This window comes from Brachionichthys hirsutus, chromosome 9, assembly GCF_040956055.1.
Source record: "Brachionichthys hirsutus isolate HB-005 chromosome 9, CSIRO-AGI_Bhir_v1, whole genome shotgun sequence".
Taxonomy (NCBI): Eukaryota; Metazoa; Chordata; class Actinopteri; order Lophiiformes; family Brachionichthyidae; genus Brachionichthys; species Brachionichthys hirsutus.
In genome coordinates, this window is record NC_090905.1 from 11,092,873 (window position 1) to 11,110,270 (window position 17,398).

General features: G+C 46.4%; 1 protein-coding gene across 1 annotated transcript in view; it reads right to left on the bottom strand.

Moving 5' to 3' along the window:
• The window catches only part of tle2b (TLE family member 2, transcriptional corepressor b), a 48,533-nt gene extending 31,616 nt beyond the window's left edge, over positions 1-16,917 (bottom strand). Inside the window, exons 1-3 of the mRNA XM_068743354.1 lie at positions 16,746-16,917; positions 9,250-9,347; positions 7,663-7,726 (exon numbers count right to left, since the gene is read on the bottom strand). Of these exons, the coding sequence (XP_068599455.1) occupies positions 7,663-7,726; positions 9,250-9,347; positions 16,746-16,769 (186 nt within the window). The 5' untranslated portion in view covers positions 16,770-16,917. The remainder of the gene's footprint in view (positions 1-7,662; positions 7,727-9,249; positions 9,348-16,745) is intronic.
• Positions 16,918-17,398: the final 481 nt, after the last annotated feature.

Consider the following 17,398-nt stretch of genomic DNA (forward strand, 5'->3'; position numbering starts at 1 on the left):
AGACCAATGCAACAAGGTAATATACTTTGATGTTATTCAGTGCGTCCTGTTGGGAGGAGGAACACAACCAGATAGGAAGTTCTGGACTTTATACTAATGGAGTAGTAATTATTACTTTCCAGATTCACTTCAATAACATCTGTTGTACTCTTACATACCTTTTACATTTGTGATTTAACTTTTTATTTTGTTTGCGGTTGACAGTGTTTTTCTCTGTCCCGCTGCTATCAGCGTGGGACAATGCAAGGACACCAGATGTGAGTGAATCACATTACAATAATGTAAAGTATTTTAGTAACATGAAGTAATGCATTTCATACTTGTTGTCAGGGTTTGGTTTTTGTGCTAGTTTTATTTCGTTCATTTGTGCCCCTGTTAAGTCCCGTCACTCATCCTCTCTCTCTCAGCAGTGGGCGTGGCCGAGAACGGATTGGCAGAGCGGAGCTGACACACCTGCATCCCGTCTTCCTTCTGCATCATGGCTCACCTGCGCTACCAGCTACCAGATTAGCCCCATTTGCTTCCCGTTCTTGCTCGTGCCCTGATTGATTGTTGTTTTCTGCTCCGTTCACCTGTGGTAGTATTTTGTCTTGTGGTAGTTGATATTTTGGTATTATTGAACTGTAGTATTTTGTCCTGCCCGTTCAATTCTGACTTTTCTTTTTGGCAGTGATTTTTGCTTATTCTTATTGAACTATTTATTCTTGGTGTTTTGTTGGCTGTGATTTTGTGTTCTCTATCTGGACGTTCCACCCACAGTTAATTTTTGACTGAGAGTTCTTTGTTCGTTCATTATTAACTGAATCTCTGTGTAAGTCTCACGGAAACCTGACACTGTGAAAGTTTTATTTTGGTCCCTGCAGAATAATTTTGTCTTGGCTCGCTTCTTTGGGGATGTCAGACAGAGAACAGTGTCACCACCAGCACAACTCTTCAGAATGGTTCACAAGACGGTTCATTTGTCAGGACTCGACACTGAATCATTCCGTCTAGAAGAGACAAAGCAGTGATTATCAGGTAGCGAGCGGTGGCGCCGTCTCTGGGCTTAAAGTACCAGCAGGTGACAGGAGGTTATAGGAGCTGAATGGTTAATTCTGCCAAGAAATAACATCGGTCAGCTTCATGATCAGATAAATTGCTCCAGTTATTTATTTGTTTTACACCCAATGAAATTAAATAACTAACTGATGCAGTAAGAGTCTCCTGCAAAGCGACGGATAGGAGAAGTCTAGGCGATTGAAATGTGGTGGCGGTTGTCCTGCGGGTGTACGTGAGACAGCCAGGAAGTGACTGTCGTGCTACACTGCAGTATCAGTGACGTCTGAACTGCGCTCTTGTGACAATGCTGCATGGGAGTCTTTTCAGTGCATTAAAAAACGTTTATACAATCATGTGTTTTATGAGGTGGTGAACTGTGTCCCTTATTCACGAGGAAAAATATGGCAGATGTTGACTTTGAACTATTTTACTTCAGTGTATGTAAAAAAAAAAAAAAGTACTATATTTTAACATCCAGTTTAATCTGCATACATATTTCGATTAATAGGAACATGCAGAAGTGTGTATATATATATATATATATATATATATATTCATGGGTGCATATTCCCTGTTCTTCAAAGTAGTTTAGGCACATCTGTAAAGTGTTTGGATTAAAATAAACCCAAATACAGTCGATAATGCAATTTCCTCACGACATCATGACGTGGAGCTTGTTGTGATTAATGGTTACAATTGCATTAAGTTGAAAGTGTCACATATCTGTTTTTACTAAACCTAAAAAAGTGGTTGCAGGACTTTGAACTTTTTAAGAGCAGAATTCATTTTGTTGATTGTAAAACCAAACATCTTTGTCTGCTTTGGTTTACAACTTTGACAACTCCATTTGCGAGAGAAGCTTATATATAAGTATGGAGAGAGAAAAAACTCTTAAGATTTAGATTGTCTTCAGTTTCCCTTGTAAATGACTACTGGTATTGTTTTTAAAAACACACGCACGCATATGTACCATGTTCAGCAAAGTCGGCACATCACTCTGCTGTTGTCAACGCTCCTTTATTCATTTATTTTTCTTGCTGCTTTTTGGCTCATTATTTCAGCTCAACAAACACAAAACTTTAGATAAATCAGCTTGCATTGTAATTCTAGCTTGGCTGATTGTACTTTACATTCCGCTCCTCTAAACATCTTGCCCTTTTGTTACCCCTTCCTTCCCTCGCTCCACCCTCACGGTGTCGAGAGAGTGTCAGGCGATGGTGCCAGACTCTTTCTCTCTATCTTTTCTGTGCACTCTGTGAAGAACGCTGGAAGACTTTCAAAATGGAAGTGGGTCTAATCCAAGGTGATTTATCTAAATGGGACACTCGTGTGTGGGTGCGTGGGTGCGTGTGCGTGTGTGTGTGTCAAAGCATTGTTCATGGGGTCGGCTTGTCTCTTTCATCTGCTAGCCTGCACACACACACACACACACACACACAGGCAATAGTAAAACATTTATTAGCACCCTGTGCTAACTCTCATCAGAGGTTAGGTTAGCAGGTCTGACTTCTCCATCGTGTCCTGTCAGCAGGTGATGACTAGCTCCATCATGACAGACATCCAGCCTCGCTGCAGCTTCCCTTGAAGGCAGCCGAAACAACACTGCATGGATATCATAGCACTGACCTTGAATTTGATGGGAGCTTATAATCTACAGAAACACGAGTGTGAGGGAAACCAAATGCATGTCCGTGCACAATTCTGTCCCCTTTGCTTCTCCTGCTCCAGACAGTTCAGACAGTTTTAAGGCTCTTAAGACTCAATCCTTCCCTACATCTGGCCCCACTTAAATCCCCCCCCCCCCCCCCCACTATCGGATGGCGGAGTATCATTTGGGCTGGGAGGAACGACATCTATTCTGAGTGGCTTCTTCCTTCCTGCAGTCTTAAATCGGTCTCGTTTTTCGTTTTCTTTCTCCCAATCTTGTCATGACCTCTTTTCAGTGTCTTTTTATTCACCCTATCATATTCATGCACCCTTTTTTAAGGGTTGACTGCAGTGTGCTTATTTCAGTCGCATGCTTATTGTGTGCTTATTTCATGCATGCCCTAAAACTAGGGCATGCGTGAACCAGAAAAACACTTTTGAGTTGCCCACTAATCAGCGGGTGAGTGTGTGATCCCTGCAGTCCGCATATGAACACAGTAAACGTGGATCACTAAACAAAAGTCCCCCCTTGTGACTTTTTAGTCTGGACACGGGCGGTTCTTAAAATTCTGACGGGTCCTCATTCGCTCACTTCATTCAGGAGCTCATGCACAAAGTGGCAAAGTGACTTTTGTGTTTGCTGTTTCTTTTGCCTTTCGTTTCTCCCAATGTCCTTTATCCTCAAATAAAAAAGATTGTCTCTCCTGTTCTCTGACTCATTTCTTTCTTTCCTTCTGCCCCCCCCCCCCCCCCATCTCATCCCTGAATCCGAATCAGACGGATGAGCAGGGTGCAGAGTAAGCGGCTGTGAGCACAACATTAACCTACACACACACACATGCACACACACCACATGCTCACTTAGACTGCGTGATATCCTTGACACTATTAGCAGTATTTTTACAGACTCATACAATAAACATCTGAGCAGTGCAATGTTGACATATACGTGCAAGGTCACACAAAGAAGTGCGTCTTTACACCCTCCATCATCCGCTGGGTGTGGGCTACAGTCTGAAGCCACAGGCTAGGAATGATGGCCATCAATTGAGATCACCATATTTGGGCAAAAAGAGGGAGGAGCTGGGGAGAATATTCTGCTGCTCTAACCTAGAATTCGAGCGCACGCTGTGCCGGTAACAAGATAGCCGTAGCCCAAAGCATATCCTGCTTCATTGTCTATTTGAGTCTAAATGGCACCATCAGTTTCTAAATGAACGCCGCCTTGCATTGAAGAACAAAGACATTACCTCATTAGGAACCTGTTTACTGAAGTTATAAATCAAGGGAGAATTGCCTCCCTTTTCTCTCAAGCTTCCTTGTAATTAGATTTCTTCTTTTAGATCCAGGGGAGTTGCCCCCTGTTGGCCATGAGAAAGAAGGCAGGCTCTCCATTCAAGGTGCACCTGCTCAATCAGCGATAACCATTCAGAAAAGCGTTTTTCAAATTAGGACATCACCCAGTGACCATGAATTTCAACCGAGGCCACTCTGTTTCCCCTTTTTGTGCAGAGGTCCCCAACCACTGGGCCATGGCCTGGTACCGTCCGGTGGGGCATTTATTACCGGGCCGCACACGAAGAATAAATAATTTTTATCATTTCCGTTGTATTGATTTTTAGAGTCTGACAGGTGTTTTATTTTGAAAAATGACTGCATTTCCTTTGACATTACATTCGCCTGTGAAACTAGTTGGTCGCGTGGTACATTAGTCCAAAAAAATAAAGCCGTAAAGTAGCGAAAATGATTAAAATAAAAAAGTCTTTGGAGCGATTTTGAGTATCTTTAGTAAAATGCTGCCATTTCAAGATTCAAGATTCAAGATTCAAGATTCAAGATTCAAGATTTCTGTCAGGAGGAAAATCCAACCAAAAACATGAGAAGGTCGCCACTGCAGAGACAGTTTTAGGTGTTCCCGTGATACAATCAGGGCATTTGCCCTGTAAATATCAAACTGCAGAAGCATCTCCCTGCTTTCCGACCCCCCGCCAGAGTATTTAGAGCTTAAAAGCAGGCGCAGTGCAGTGTGGCGAGCAGAGCCCCAGCCTGTGGAAACAGGCCTCAGTGTGGATGACAAGCCTAACAAGCTAAATATAGCCTTCTGGGTTATCTCCTCTGTGGGCGCAGCGAGTCCGTTGTTGCTTCACATTATTTACGTGTCTGTGCATGCAACCTCGCTCTTTTCCCCCTCACTATCTCGCTTCCCTTCGTTTCACGCACCCCACACAAACGCGTCGCTTTCTCTTTCTCATGCTCTCTGTGCTGCAGTCTTTCTTCTTTCTTACTCTCACTTCATTTCATCCCATCGCAGCATCTTTTCTTTTTCCCACCCTCCATCGCTCCTCTGCATTTCTGTCCCCTGGTGCCTTTCTTTCTGTATTGTAGCTCTCTCATTCCTTTTCAGCAGTTTACTCTCTCCTTCTTTCCCTCTAGATCTCACACCTGGTTCTGTGGCGCTCTCTCTCCTCTCTCTCCTCTTGTATTCTCTTTATCTCTGAATCCCTTTATCTCTGCCTCCCTTTGTGTCCTTCCCTTCCTCCCTCAGCAGCTCCTGTTTTTTCTGCCACTTTGAGCTATCTTCCCCTTTGAGCCTCTCTTTAGCTCCCCTCGCTCTCATTTCTGAGCCACGTCTATACTGTAGGGTAGCTCTGTGTTAGTCATCCGCTACACCACAGTTTGGCCCAGCTCAAATCATAAAGCCTGGAGTGCTAACCGTCTGCCATGCTCACTAATATGGAGATGCCATCTGCATCTGCAGCTCCAAACCTCCTGCCAAGGAGAGCAGTTGAAGCCTGGCGTTAAACTTGAATATACCCTATAGAAGTAGATATTCTATGTCTCTCCGGCGTGCAACGGCGCCATGCTCAAAAACAGGCCGCAATAATGAGCATGCATAGAGTTCAGTCAAATGCCCCTATCTAAGAGAAGACATGCTTCCTATTGTATAAGGTCAGGTGGCGAGGCTTTGCAAAGCAAAAGGTCCATGTTTGTCTGGGCTGTTTACGCCGCTGCAGAACCACAGCTAAAATAAGGAGCGACTGAGATTAGAGAAGTGGGTATTTCTGAACGTTCTCTGTGTGCCTGTGCGCTCTGCACTTTATGAAATGAGGTCAATTTGAAAAATACTTTTCATTTTTAAAAGGAGCAGGGGATGGGTGGAGTTTTGGGTAGTTAAAGACGCAACTAAATATTGACAAGTTTTTAATATGCTGTATTTGATTTACTCGAAATTCTGAGCTTTTGCAGCTGCCTGACAAGGATTAACGTCTAGATTATGTCTGTTTTGGGTTAGCGAGGAGGCTTTATAAGTAAATGCAATGACTCACTGACGTGACGTAATTCTTGCAGGAATCGCTGGTCGGGTCAAAAGAACAGGTGCGAATGTGCACAAGGTGCTTTCAGCATTGCAGCCAAGTGGAATGAAGCAATATGCGAAACTATATTGTTGTTTTTGCAGAACTGTTCAATGTGAGTCTGAGAGGTTTCATTATTACGAGGCACTTCTTAGTCAGTTGTTCCACGTATTGTAATTAGGATTAGATGGAGCCTCTTTAATAAAAGGTCCTCATTAGGAACGGAAGAGCAAAGGTGTGTACGTGTGTGTGTGTGTGTTTGAGTAAGAGCAAAGTGATAATTTGTTTATCATCTATCTATCTTTGTGCTTCTTTAATGTGTTTCCTTCACTGCCCATACTCAGTTTTTCAGTCTAACTGCTTGTCTGTTCCACCGCCTCCCTCTCTCTCTCGCTCTCTCTCTCTCTCTCCCTCTCTTTCCCTCCCTCCCTCTCGCGCTCTCCTCTCTGTCTGTCTATCTAGATTAAGGCCCTGATCCTGCCTGCTCTCCCAGGTTTATGAAATGCGAGCAGCTTAGCAGATGGTCCATATCGTATTCTGGTCGACTCTGTGTGGGTTTTGTACAACAGACGAAGGCTTACAACACATGTGAGCCTTTAGTCGCACAGACAAACCGACACAGAGGGAGCTCAGGCTGTTAGCGTACGTAGGAAAACAGAGGGAGGAAGAAAAGAGGGCGAGACAAGCTCAGGAAGACAGAGGGCTTCACAAAGGCATAAAATCAAGAGATGTGGGAAAGCAAGTTTTAGACAGCGGCATGACGGAGAAATATAAGTGGCTGCGGGAAATGCTTTCAACCGTAAAGCATTATTAAAGATATTCAAGGCAATGCATCAGCGCAAAATACAAGTTTAGAAAAATATAATGGCATTTAAAGATCTTTAGAGTTACAAACGATTTGTTTATGCGTTTAGCCCGATTGTGAGTTCTGAAAAGTCACAATTTTATCAGGTTGAATAAATAGCCTGTTGATGTAAGGGAAATAAGAAAAGAAGTTATTAGCCAAGGCCTAACGTAGAAGATGCACTAGCATGGTCCTATTAAAGTAGGAATTAAAACAATTGTGTAGCACCACTGTGTCTGTGTCTAACAGCGGAGGTTAATTAGATAATAATTAATTAGATAAGGTGTGAATCGAACGTGCATACACGCTTCATAATAAACAGGCTTCTAAAGCAGCTCTTCCATGATCAGGGCTTATGAGTAGATTGGCTGCGGGTGCAAAACAAACAGAACAATTAAAGAAGCTATGAGGTGAGCGCAGCACTGACTGCCAAGTCTCACGATGCTCGATGATCTCCATGGAGACGGTTGACGCATGAAGGCTGTTATCTATCAATCGAAACATCGAGCACCGACCAACATCTTCAAGAGAGCCACACCAAAAATGTTATGTGCAACCCTGGTTATAACAGAAAGGTGACCCAAAGAGAGAGATGGAGACAGGCAGAGATGAAGACGGGCAGAGATGAAGACGGGCAGAGATGAAGACGGGCAGAGATTCGATGCCAAACCAACCAGCTAACCAAAAGAGCAGATACTACCCCCTGTGATTGCACCTCTCTCAATCAGACTCTTTTCACAAATCCTTAGTCTCAGGAAAAAGGGTTCAAATTGGACTCACCATGATGTAGTGCCTCTGCATCTCAGTCTTCTCGCTGGCCAGCTTCTCACACTCCAGTTTCAGGCTGCACAAGGACGGAAAAGGACACACGCGGCTTAAGTGGCACATTTTGCATCAACTGAAGTAAATTGTAATTTGCACAGGATTTAGATATTGCAAAGGTCAAACATGGTTTAAGCCTGTGCAAAGATACGCACACAAAGAAGAAATTCCGTCTTCAACGGCCTGTTACTACTGAAACTGATAAATATCACCTTGTGTTTTACACGCCACTGCAATTCATCACGCCGCCACGTGTGTGTGAGTGTGTCAGACACACACGGCATATATGCAAACTGGTGAAGCACCGAAGAAGAGGCGAAACGTCTTCAATCAAACTTAAACCAGTCCAGTTGATACTTTCTTTTGGCTTTGGTGATTTTCCTCCGCCTGGATGACTGCGATCCGACACAGACGTAAAAACTGGTGTATTTGTGTTGCACTCCAATAAACCCAGTCGCCTCGGGTTGGACCTCGGTGCGTATCTGCCCTAGTCTCACACCCAATCTGTTCCCACAATACGTCAGAGGCAAAGCAACAGTCAATAATGTCCGTAGGTAAGAGAAAACTTTCCAAAGGTGAGCTTCTCTAAAAGGGAAATCATTATGACGTGCTGAATCCGCCCTGGACTGTTCCAGCCTCCGAACTGAGCGGCGATGATGGACGAGCTGACTGGATACCTTATCAGGCCAATTTTCACAGAGCTTGATATTGACAGACATGTAACTCAGATGGTTAATTATTATCCCCCCGGCAACAAATGTAGGAATTGATCTGTCAATCAATGGTTTTGTCTCTGGCATAACTCCAAAATCTTTCAATAAATATATTTTTTTTTTTACATCACATGCTGGGAAGTGTGCATTTTGTCTGTCTGAGGTCAACGTGGACAAGTCCAGACTCTTTTAATAAAGTACATCAACAAAGGCATTGATTGTGAAAAGTCCACAATGCAGCAGAAAAGCAGGCAGGGGACTGTCTAACCATCGCACTGCAGGCAATCATTGATCATTGATTGGTGCGTCCATCTATGTCTTTAGAATGTCTGTCGGTTACCTACAAGAGCAACAACAAGGACCAGCATGGAAAAAGTATTTTTAAACTCTTCAATCGTGGCGATGCATATGATGCTAAACTATTCTCAAATTCTGTCCAGTGTTTGATTACGTGCTGAAACCTTTAATCCCACTGATCGACTTTCAATGACGAGCTCAGAGAGGGAATAGAGAGTGGAATACATTTAAAACAACATAAAATGTGTTTGTGTAATAATGTGATTGTTCACATTATAGTAGGAACTAGACTCGGGCGGAAAAAGGATGGAGGCCCTTACATTTATTCTAGCGAATAGGAAATAGGAATTAAGTCGTCTAGAGGTGACACAACTCCAACATGTTTCATCTACAGTGTGTGTAAAGTTAGGCGAAGCTGGAATCTATAGTCTGTCAGACAAGCGCCAGACCAAAGGAGCTCCCGATAGACGGGCCTTTAAAATCATGTTTCCATACATCCATGCGTCCCGAGTACAGCGCCACTCTGTGTCTGTACCTGTGATACTGCGCCTGGAGGAACTGGAATTCCTCCTTGATACGGTCCAGAGTTTCCAGGACTGTGAACTTGAAAGACTGGCCAGGCTGCAGGGGGACCTGTAGAGGAAAAAGGGGAAAATGTTGGAGAAGATGAAAGGAGGAAAAACAGATAGAGGTGTGTGTCTTGCTGCTCAGGAAAACACATCCTGTATATTGTGCTTGTATTGTACTTGTGTAAGCATGTGCACACCTGCATGCACTCTATTTGAGTGTGAGTACATGGAAGTCTGTGTGTGTGTGTGTGTGTGTGTGAGTCTGTGTGTGTGTGTGAGAGCGAGAGATCCAGGCAAAGGGAGAAAAAAAAGCCAAGATGAAAGTGAGAGGGAAGGTCACTTCCCCTTCCCACACATCATAAAGCTGCGTCCTCTCTCTCTCTGTTCTCCTCCTCCTCTAATGACTCTGCCTCCTCTCCTCCACTGCCCTCATCCTTTCTTCCTCTCCCTCCCCTCCACATTAGCATTCTCTCCACTCTGCCAGGCTGCTAATGTATTCCAGCCTACAAAGAGCTGAGAAGGGAGGAAACATTAAATGAATAACTTATATGGAATCACAGCAATGTCTCTCACCTACTAAAAGCTGGAAGGCCCAACAAAACAAGCGCCTCCCTGGGTGCCCCCCCCCCCCCCAGATCCACCACCAGCCCTCCGTGCCCATCGAAAGCGTTTCTAACGACCCTTTTCCAGCATGACCTTCATGAAGTTTCAGCAATAAGGATAATGTTGTTTGTTCAAGCTGTCGCTGGAAGGGAATGGAGCTTAGTTTGTGGGCAGGCAAATCTAGAGTGGCTTTTTACATTAGAAATCTATACTTTCCCAGGGTCAATTTATATTTGCCCTCGTGCAAATGCTCGTCTGCCTTAGCATTTACCAGCTAGCAAAAATAAAGTGTTGTTTTAATCTTGGTGTCAAACCAGCAGCACTTTGTGCAACAAGTTGATGGAACTTCATGCTTCCTCATGTTTAAGCTCACAAAATCATTTCTCATTTCCCCCACAAGTGCCTGATCTGCAGCACAAAAGTGGAACTCTCAGCAGAGACGAGGAAAAATAGCTCAACCTTTAGGTTTCCCATTTTAATTTCACCTCCCTCTGGACAGCGGCACAAGGAAGGACGCATTATCGGCCGCATCCCTGTAAGTGCTGCCTGCCAGGTTTGTGCGTGCACCCAGCCGATCCCAGAGTACCACACCTGGAGACTGAACATGGATCCCCAGTGGCAGGTGGGCAAAGCAATTCTACCTCTGTACCATCGGGGGGGGGGGGCTACACCCGTCTTTTCAGCCCAAATCTGACATGAAAGCTGAGCTAATGGTCTTTGCGAATTTCAATAAATGAGCTCAGTGAGAAGTATTCCTGCAACCCAGAGTGTGCAGGAGAACACTCGGATCATGTCAAGGCGTCGTGATAAATGTATTCAGCTGTGACGTCCACGAGTTAAGACCCGATTCCATAGCAAGCGGCACAGATCTGTACGGTGCAGCTGGGCGGTAGTCGTCCTGCAGCTATGGTGAAAAGATTGGCGGTTTCAGTGGCAGGCCTTCATTAGTCTAGACAAGCACAGTTCAATTAGATTTCAATTAGTCCAACGGTGGAGGTCACAGACGCGGCGGGTTCCCCAGCAATTAATCCACAAAGCCGGGCTGAGCTAAACTGAGCCGAGGCGAGCATAGCAGGATGGGTACGAGACACAAACCCTGTGTGTGTGTGTGTGTGTGTGTGTTGGTGGGTTGGATAGATGGAATGGGGGGGGGGAGTCTGCCAATAGATCCCTACTGACCTTGATTCACACCACACACACATACACACAGCAGGGAGGGTAAGGGTGGGGGAACAGATAGTGATCTGGCACACAGAGATGCAAACATACACCCACACAGCCATGAGTGCAGTAAAACACACACACACACACACACACACACAACTGCAGATTTAAGCACAAAGATGACACCCAAAACTACAGTGGGAGGAGGCAGGGATGAAGTGATGAGGGGGGGGGATATTCATCTGCCAGACAGAGGGATGGATGAACCGAGGGAGTGATAGACTGGTCTGACATCCTTACAGAGGAATGAAAGAGTGGGCAGAGAGACAGATGATGAAAGACCGGCATGGCTGCTGACTGAGAGAGATTGCCAGCCATTCATCCATCTGACATCGAGGGGATGAAAGGTAAAAAAAAAAAGAAATAGAGCAAGGGAGAGAGGGAGTCCTAATGTCTCGCAGTAGTCAATACAGCCAAGTCTCTCGACTCTGTGTGCTGTGATAGCGCTGCGGTGAACACGTGAACACGGCGTCCTCCTCATGCACGCATGTCAAAGTGCTGCTGCAGGGTTGCATCAGCAGCACTAAGTCATATAACAAAGCCTACAGACACGCATCGGGATTATGCAAGAGATCTGATAGTGACAACCGTCAGTGTCAACATGGCATCCTATATGTAGCGTGGTGATGAGGGAGTTTCACGCTCTTTCATCTGCTAGACCAAAAGTTGAAAATTGCATATATTTTTTTTTTGTGATCTGCCAGTTTCATGGGCCCCGGAGCTACGAAAACTTCTTATGAGCAAAAAGGAAATGAAAAATATATCGAGAAAAAGTTGCAAAAGGTCCTCGGGCAAAAGGAGGCGCGCTCCCTCCCTGTGCTGAGAGCTGCCTGACAGGAGAAAGAGGCTCGAACCGAAATCTGGAATCATCTGCGTTGGTGCTTATTAGTTCTAACAGGAGTCTCCGTGGTTATATTCAAGGATCCATCACTGGGAAATGTAGCACTGAGCTAAAAGCTACGCACCAGCTTAAATGTGCATCCTTCCACTGTGTCTGCACAAAGGCCTCGTCAAGCCCCACCGTATGCACAGCAGCACGAAGCGTCAGAGTTTAGAGCGAGTGTGTGTGCGTTTGTATCGGGGCAGATGGCAGCCCAGGCTGTTAGGGGTCCAATGGCGTGTCACCAAGGGCCGGAGAACAGCCCACCACCTGTGTTTTCCTGTGTGCTCGCTGTACTAGCCAGCACAGGAGATCCTGAAACCAAAAACCGATCCGGTTAATCCCAGAGATGGGGGTGGGGGTGGGGTGGAGCGGTCACTTGTGCGCAAACACACACAGACACCATGTGGGACAGCAGTCAATCACAATTTGGTCAGGCTGGTAGGGGCGAGCAGAGAATTAGGAAGGATTATCTGTGGACTGGGGGGGGGGGCTGAACCCCACTGTGCCGTATCGCATATCAAGACGGAGGTTGGACTCGCCGGCCGTTACCATAGCGTCTGTTTTTGTATTTGCGGCATCCCGACAGCCTGTCCTGGGTTTAATTAAATGACTTATCAAACCGGTCAAAGCGGCGATGACGTCATCGATATCACAATGACTGATATTCATTCACATAAATCACGGCGAGAGCCGCCTGCATTTGGTTACTGAGGCTTAGGCCCCTCTTTACCGCAGTAAATGAAAGCGGTCCGTGTTTAGTCGGCTGGAACGACGACTGTTCTGCGTTAGACCAAAAATGAATCGACTGCACAGTCGCTTCTTCTAGATTTCCACATCAACAGGTGCTTCTGCCATTATCTCTGCGTAAAGTATAGCTCAACGGGCCACAGGAAAACCGTGCAGAACTCAAATCAGCACCCAAACAACCTGAAAGGGAACATTTACTGACTGTTGTTTAAAACACAGTGATTAAATAGACGACAATAATCAGAGGCCTTTAATCTGGCAGAGAGAAGAGCGTATTGTCCTTTATGAAAAGTCTAAATTCAACAGGTTCACAACTTGAACCTTTAATGTCGCTCCCTCTCGTCCTGAAAGCAAAGACGCAGCAATCCTTCCGTTTACGTCATCCGGTGGCTTACAGCCGGTTTTAACTCCTTCCTGTCTGAGCATTGAGTCCGTCCTGTTCAATCTGCCCATTGCATGCAAGTCTTCTGTCTCAGCATCTGCATGAAAGAGACAGTGACTGTGAAGCAGATGCAGGAAACCGTTGCTTTGGTCTGTAGTCAACGCGGTGTAGTGTACAAAAGAGTGTACAAAAACAGCCACCGACACAGCACCCTCTCTTTATGGTGCCCATTGTCTTGCTGCTCCCGCTCCCTCCCTCTACGCTCCTTTCTTTCTTTACTTCTCCTCCTTAGGCCCTGTGTTCTCTCTTTTTTTTTTTTCCTTGTCTGCGTCTCTGTGACAAGCAGAGACACATTCAGATATAGCGCATGAAATAATAATTGGCTTGTGAAATATTTAGGGAAAGAGCGAGCAAACAGACGAGAAATTCCAAGTGTGTCAGAGGAGTGTCGGTGCAACGTGTGCGTGTGTGTGTGTAGGTGTGTGTGTGTGTTTAAATGAGCAGCAGCTCACCGGTTGGGACCAGGTGGATGAGACCGAACAGGAATGTGACCGTCTTATCATGGCACCCTCACACTAAGCTCTTTCTGAGGATGGAAACACACGTCATCCGGACGCTGCTGGTTGTTTATCCGATGGTTTGCACTCTTCTGCAGGTCACCCGCCTTGTAGCCGTATTGGGATTGAACTATTTTTTTTTTTTTGCCATTTTATGGTGTCACCGATGAAGTGCCAGATCAAATTAAATGCAACCAAGATGTCATCTGTGGGAGGCGATGCTACGCCACTACGCGGCTTTCATTACACAATGTTGGGGATAAACAAACAGCCGGAGTCCACCGGAGGCCAGCGAGGCTCAGTATGTGCAGAACCAAAAGAACGCAGCACATCCAGAAACCTTGATGTGCTGTTTGATATCAGTCCAGCGTTCAAACTGCACCTCCTGGTCACCGATCTCTAAAGGAACACACACGAACGCAAAGCTCTGTTCACGTTACCAGGCTGCGCACGTTAAGTGTCATCATCAGCCGGCGGCCATAAAACGGAATGATCAAATATATAGCGATGAGAGCAACCACGCAGATCATCAGCTGCTCACAACCTGCTGGTGAGCAGCTGATGAAGTGTCTGCCGTCCTCCTGCACATCAAACCTCAGCTACGAGCTCGTGTGTTTGTGAGTGGGGGTCGTCTCACGGAGGATCTACGCATCAGGGCCTGCAGGGCTGCAGCCTCACGGCGGCTCTGGCCTCTGAGTTAAAACATGTGAGATTCTGCGGCCACATTAACTCGAAAGAATTCCCCAAATCACAGCCGAGGGGGAAAGGAAGTCATTCCCAAGTTATTCTGCGATCAAGGAACAACAAACTGTACGTCTTTTAGACTCTTGTCGAATTCACTTTGCCTGACCTCCATCGTGCTGATGTCACAGCCACACGTTCGACCTGAGTGAAAAATCCGGCGTGCACACAAGCACGACAGGCTCTGTACGCGCACACGCAATGTCGATTTCAAATGCGTGTTTATGTGAGTGAGCTCTGATCCGTTTCTGTCTTTCTTAACCATGAAACGAGCGGTCCTGTCTCTCTCTCTCTCTCTCGCTCTCTCTCGGGTGCGGTGAACAATCACGATCCAGAGCGGTCGAGGTCAGACCGGAACATTATTTACTGCTATTGTTGCTGGTGCACACACACACACACACACACACGCAATAATAACTATATGCAGACACAAGCACTTTAACAAGATGACAAGGACAAATGCAAACACACTCCTGGCACACACACACACACACACACAAGAGATACACACTGACAGCCACTATATAGAAGTCAACAAATGTGACGACACACAGTTAACACACATATTCAGAGACTCACACTGCCTTAAGAGACATGGAAAAACACAGCAGGCACACATACTAAACAAAAAGACACCTTTGCATGTATCCACACACACAACTATCGACTCAAACCCATTGCAAAAGCAAAAACGGCAAGGCTGTGAGGCGTTCAAGGCCCCCTCTCCTCTGACCGAAATCAGAGCGTGACGCTTGGATTACCCCCGTGAGTGCACGTCGAGTGACCGGAATTAAGCCCGGTTACTAGGAGGCCACTTAAGTGGCAGGTGTGTGGTTGTGTTTCTAGAGAATGAATGAGCAGATGGTTGTAAAACAAGATGCACCAAGACTCATGCCGCCCTTTTGATCTTGTCACGGCGTGCAAATGGTGCCGCGCCTCAGCTCCTTAACGCCTGAAATGCTGCACCGTCGAGGAGAGTTTAGGCAGCTCTGCTCGAGAACGTGCTGGGAGGAAATACTTTATAATGTGCACAAAGACAAACAAGCACATCCTACAACCACACACACACACACACACACACACACACTAACTGTTCTTTGCACCCTCTCCACAGATCACGTTTCACAGCAACACCAGAAATAAAGTTCCACTGGGAAAGGAGGGCTGCAGAGGAAGAGGGAAGAAAAAAGAAAGAGAGGGAGGAAAAACAGGAGCGAGCCAGAAGGCGAGACGGGAGATATCGATTGGTTGGGGTTGCCTCAATCTGGGATTGAACTTTATCAAAAACACAGAGCATCGCAGCAGGAAGAGCTCTGATATGCCTCTAAAGGAGAGAACAGAGAGATGTCCTCCCTTTAATTTCTCTTTCCACCCCCGGCCTTTTTAAAGAGATTTTTCTCACTCTTCTTTAAAAAAAAATCCTTTTCAGCTCTTCCATCTTTCACTTTCTCCCCCCCCCACCTCTCTCCTGTTTCTCTGCACATCTCTTTTCCACTTCTATTCCAGTGGTGGGCTTATCAGCATTCTCTCTGTACGTATAATTGATTCCTCATGCCTTCCTCTTGTGAGAATGTCATTCATAATTCTGTGTGATAGCTGGCCAGCTGGCTGGCTGGCTGGCTGGCTCCGAGGCAAAGTGGCCAGTGACCCATTTGTAGCAGATTCAAAGAGACTAACGACCAAATCTGATTATTAGACGCCGGGCCGGGGTCCTGCTGAAACGTGCGACCTCAGCTGGACTGAGCTTGAGCTGTCATCCCACCCTTCTTTGGTTCCGACTCTTCATATTGAACCTTATTTGAGCCAGGCAGGTAACTAAAAGAGCAGATTCTTGCTGCTAATGAAGGAGGGAAGGGACTGGAGGAGGAGATAGCGAGGACGGAAAAGAGACGACAGCTGTAACTTGCCAGTTTATACACACACTAAAAGACAACGCACATTCGGTTTTACGACCATCATCAAGGTCTCAAAGGCACCTGGTTGCAGCTGACGGAGAGGGAGGAGGTGTTGTGTGTACATAACAGGGAAGCGCTTAGCCTAAATAGCCACCGCCGACCCCTCCCATCACGCCTCGCTCCTCGTGTTACAGTAGAGTCCCTGTAACTAAACAAGAGCCGGGCAAGACAGAGACAGGCTCAAAAAGTCGGACAAGAAAAGACTTGCAGCAGAGAGGAAGTGCAAGAGGGAGAGAGGAGATAAGAGGAGCAGAGAGGGAGGCGAGGCAGGGTAGGGGTAGGAGTGACACGGTGAGTCTGAGGCAGAAAGTATCAGGCAGGCAGAGACAGACAGAGAGACAGACAGACAGAGACATAAGGAGGTACTTACCGGATGCCTGCCCTGAGGGTACATGATCCCAGGAGAGGAGCGGCTGCCAGTCCGTTTGATGGCCAGGTCCGACCCCTGGCCCTCCACCGGCTCCTCTCACACTCAGTCCAGTCCTGCTCCTCAAGAGTCCAACACAGCAGAATTCCCAGAGTCTCTCTCCGTCTTTCCTTCCTTCCTCCCTCCTCTTAGTCAAATTCCTACAACTAAGGAGCGTTCAATCGCTCCGTTTGTTTATCCAACAGCCATGACAAGACAGAGCGCCAGAATTTACCTCCTTATCCTCCGCTTCCTTCTTCTTCACTTCCCAGTGACACCAAAGACTGTTTCCCCCCCCCCCCCCCCCCTCTCTCTCTCTCTCTCTCCCTCTCTCTCTCTCTCCACCTCCTTGTTTTCCTCAGAGTGTCTCTCTCCCCTTTCCTAAACCTGAGCTCAGTCAAGGTCCATGGTCAAGTGACAGGACAGAGAACATCATCCAGGGAGGACCCCCCCCCCCTCTCTCTCTCTCCCCACCTCCTACTCCTCACCTCGTGCCCCTTCACCTGGCCGCCCGATGGCGAAGCATCCAAACATAAACACTCTATCCAAACAGTCTTCTTCTCTCCTTTTTCCTCCTCTTCGCCCTCTCTGACACTCTGAAGCCTCGGCTTTGACTG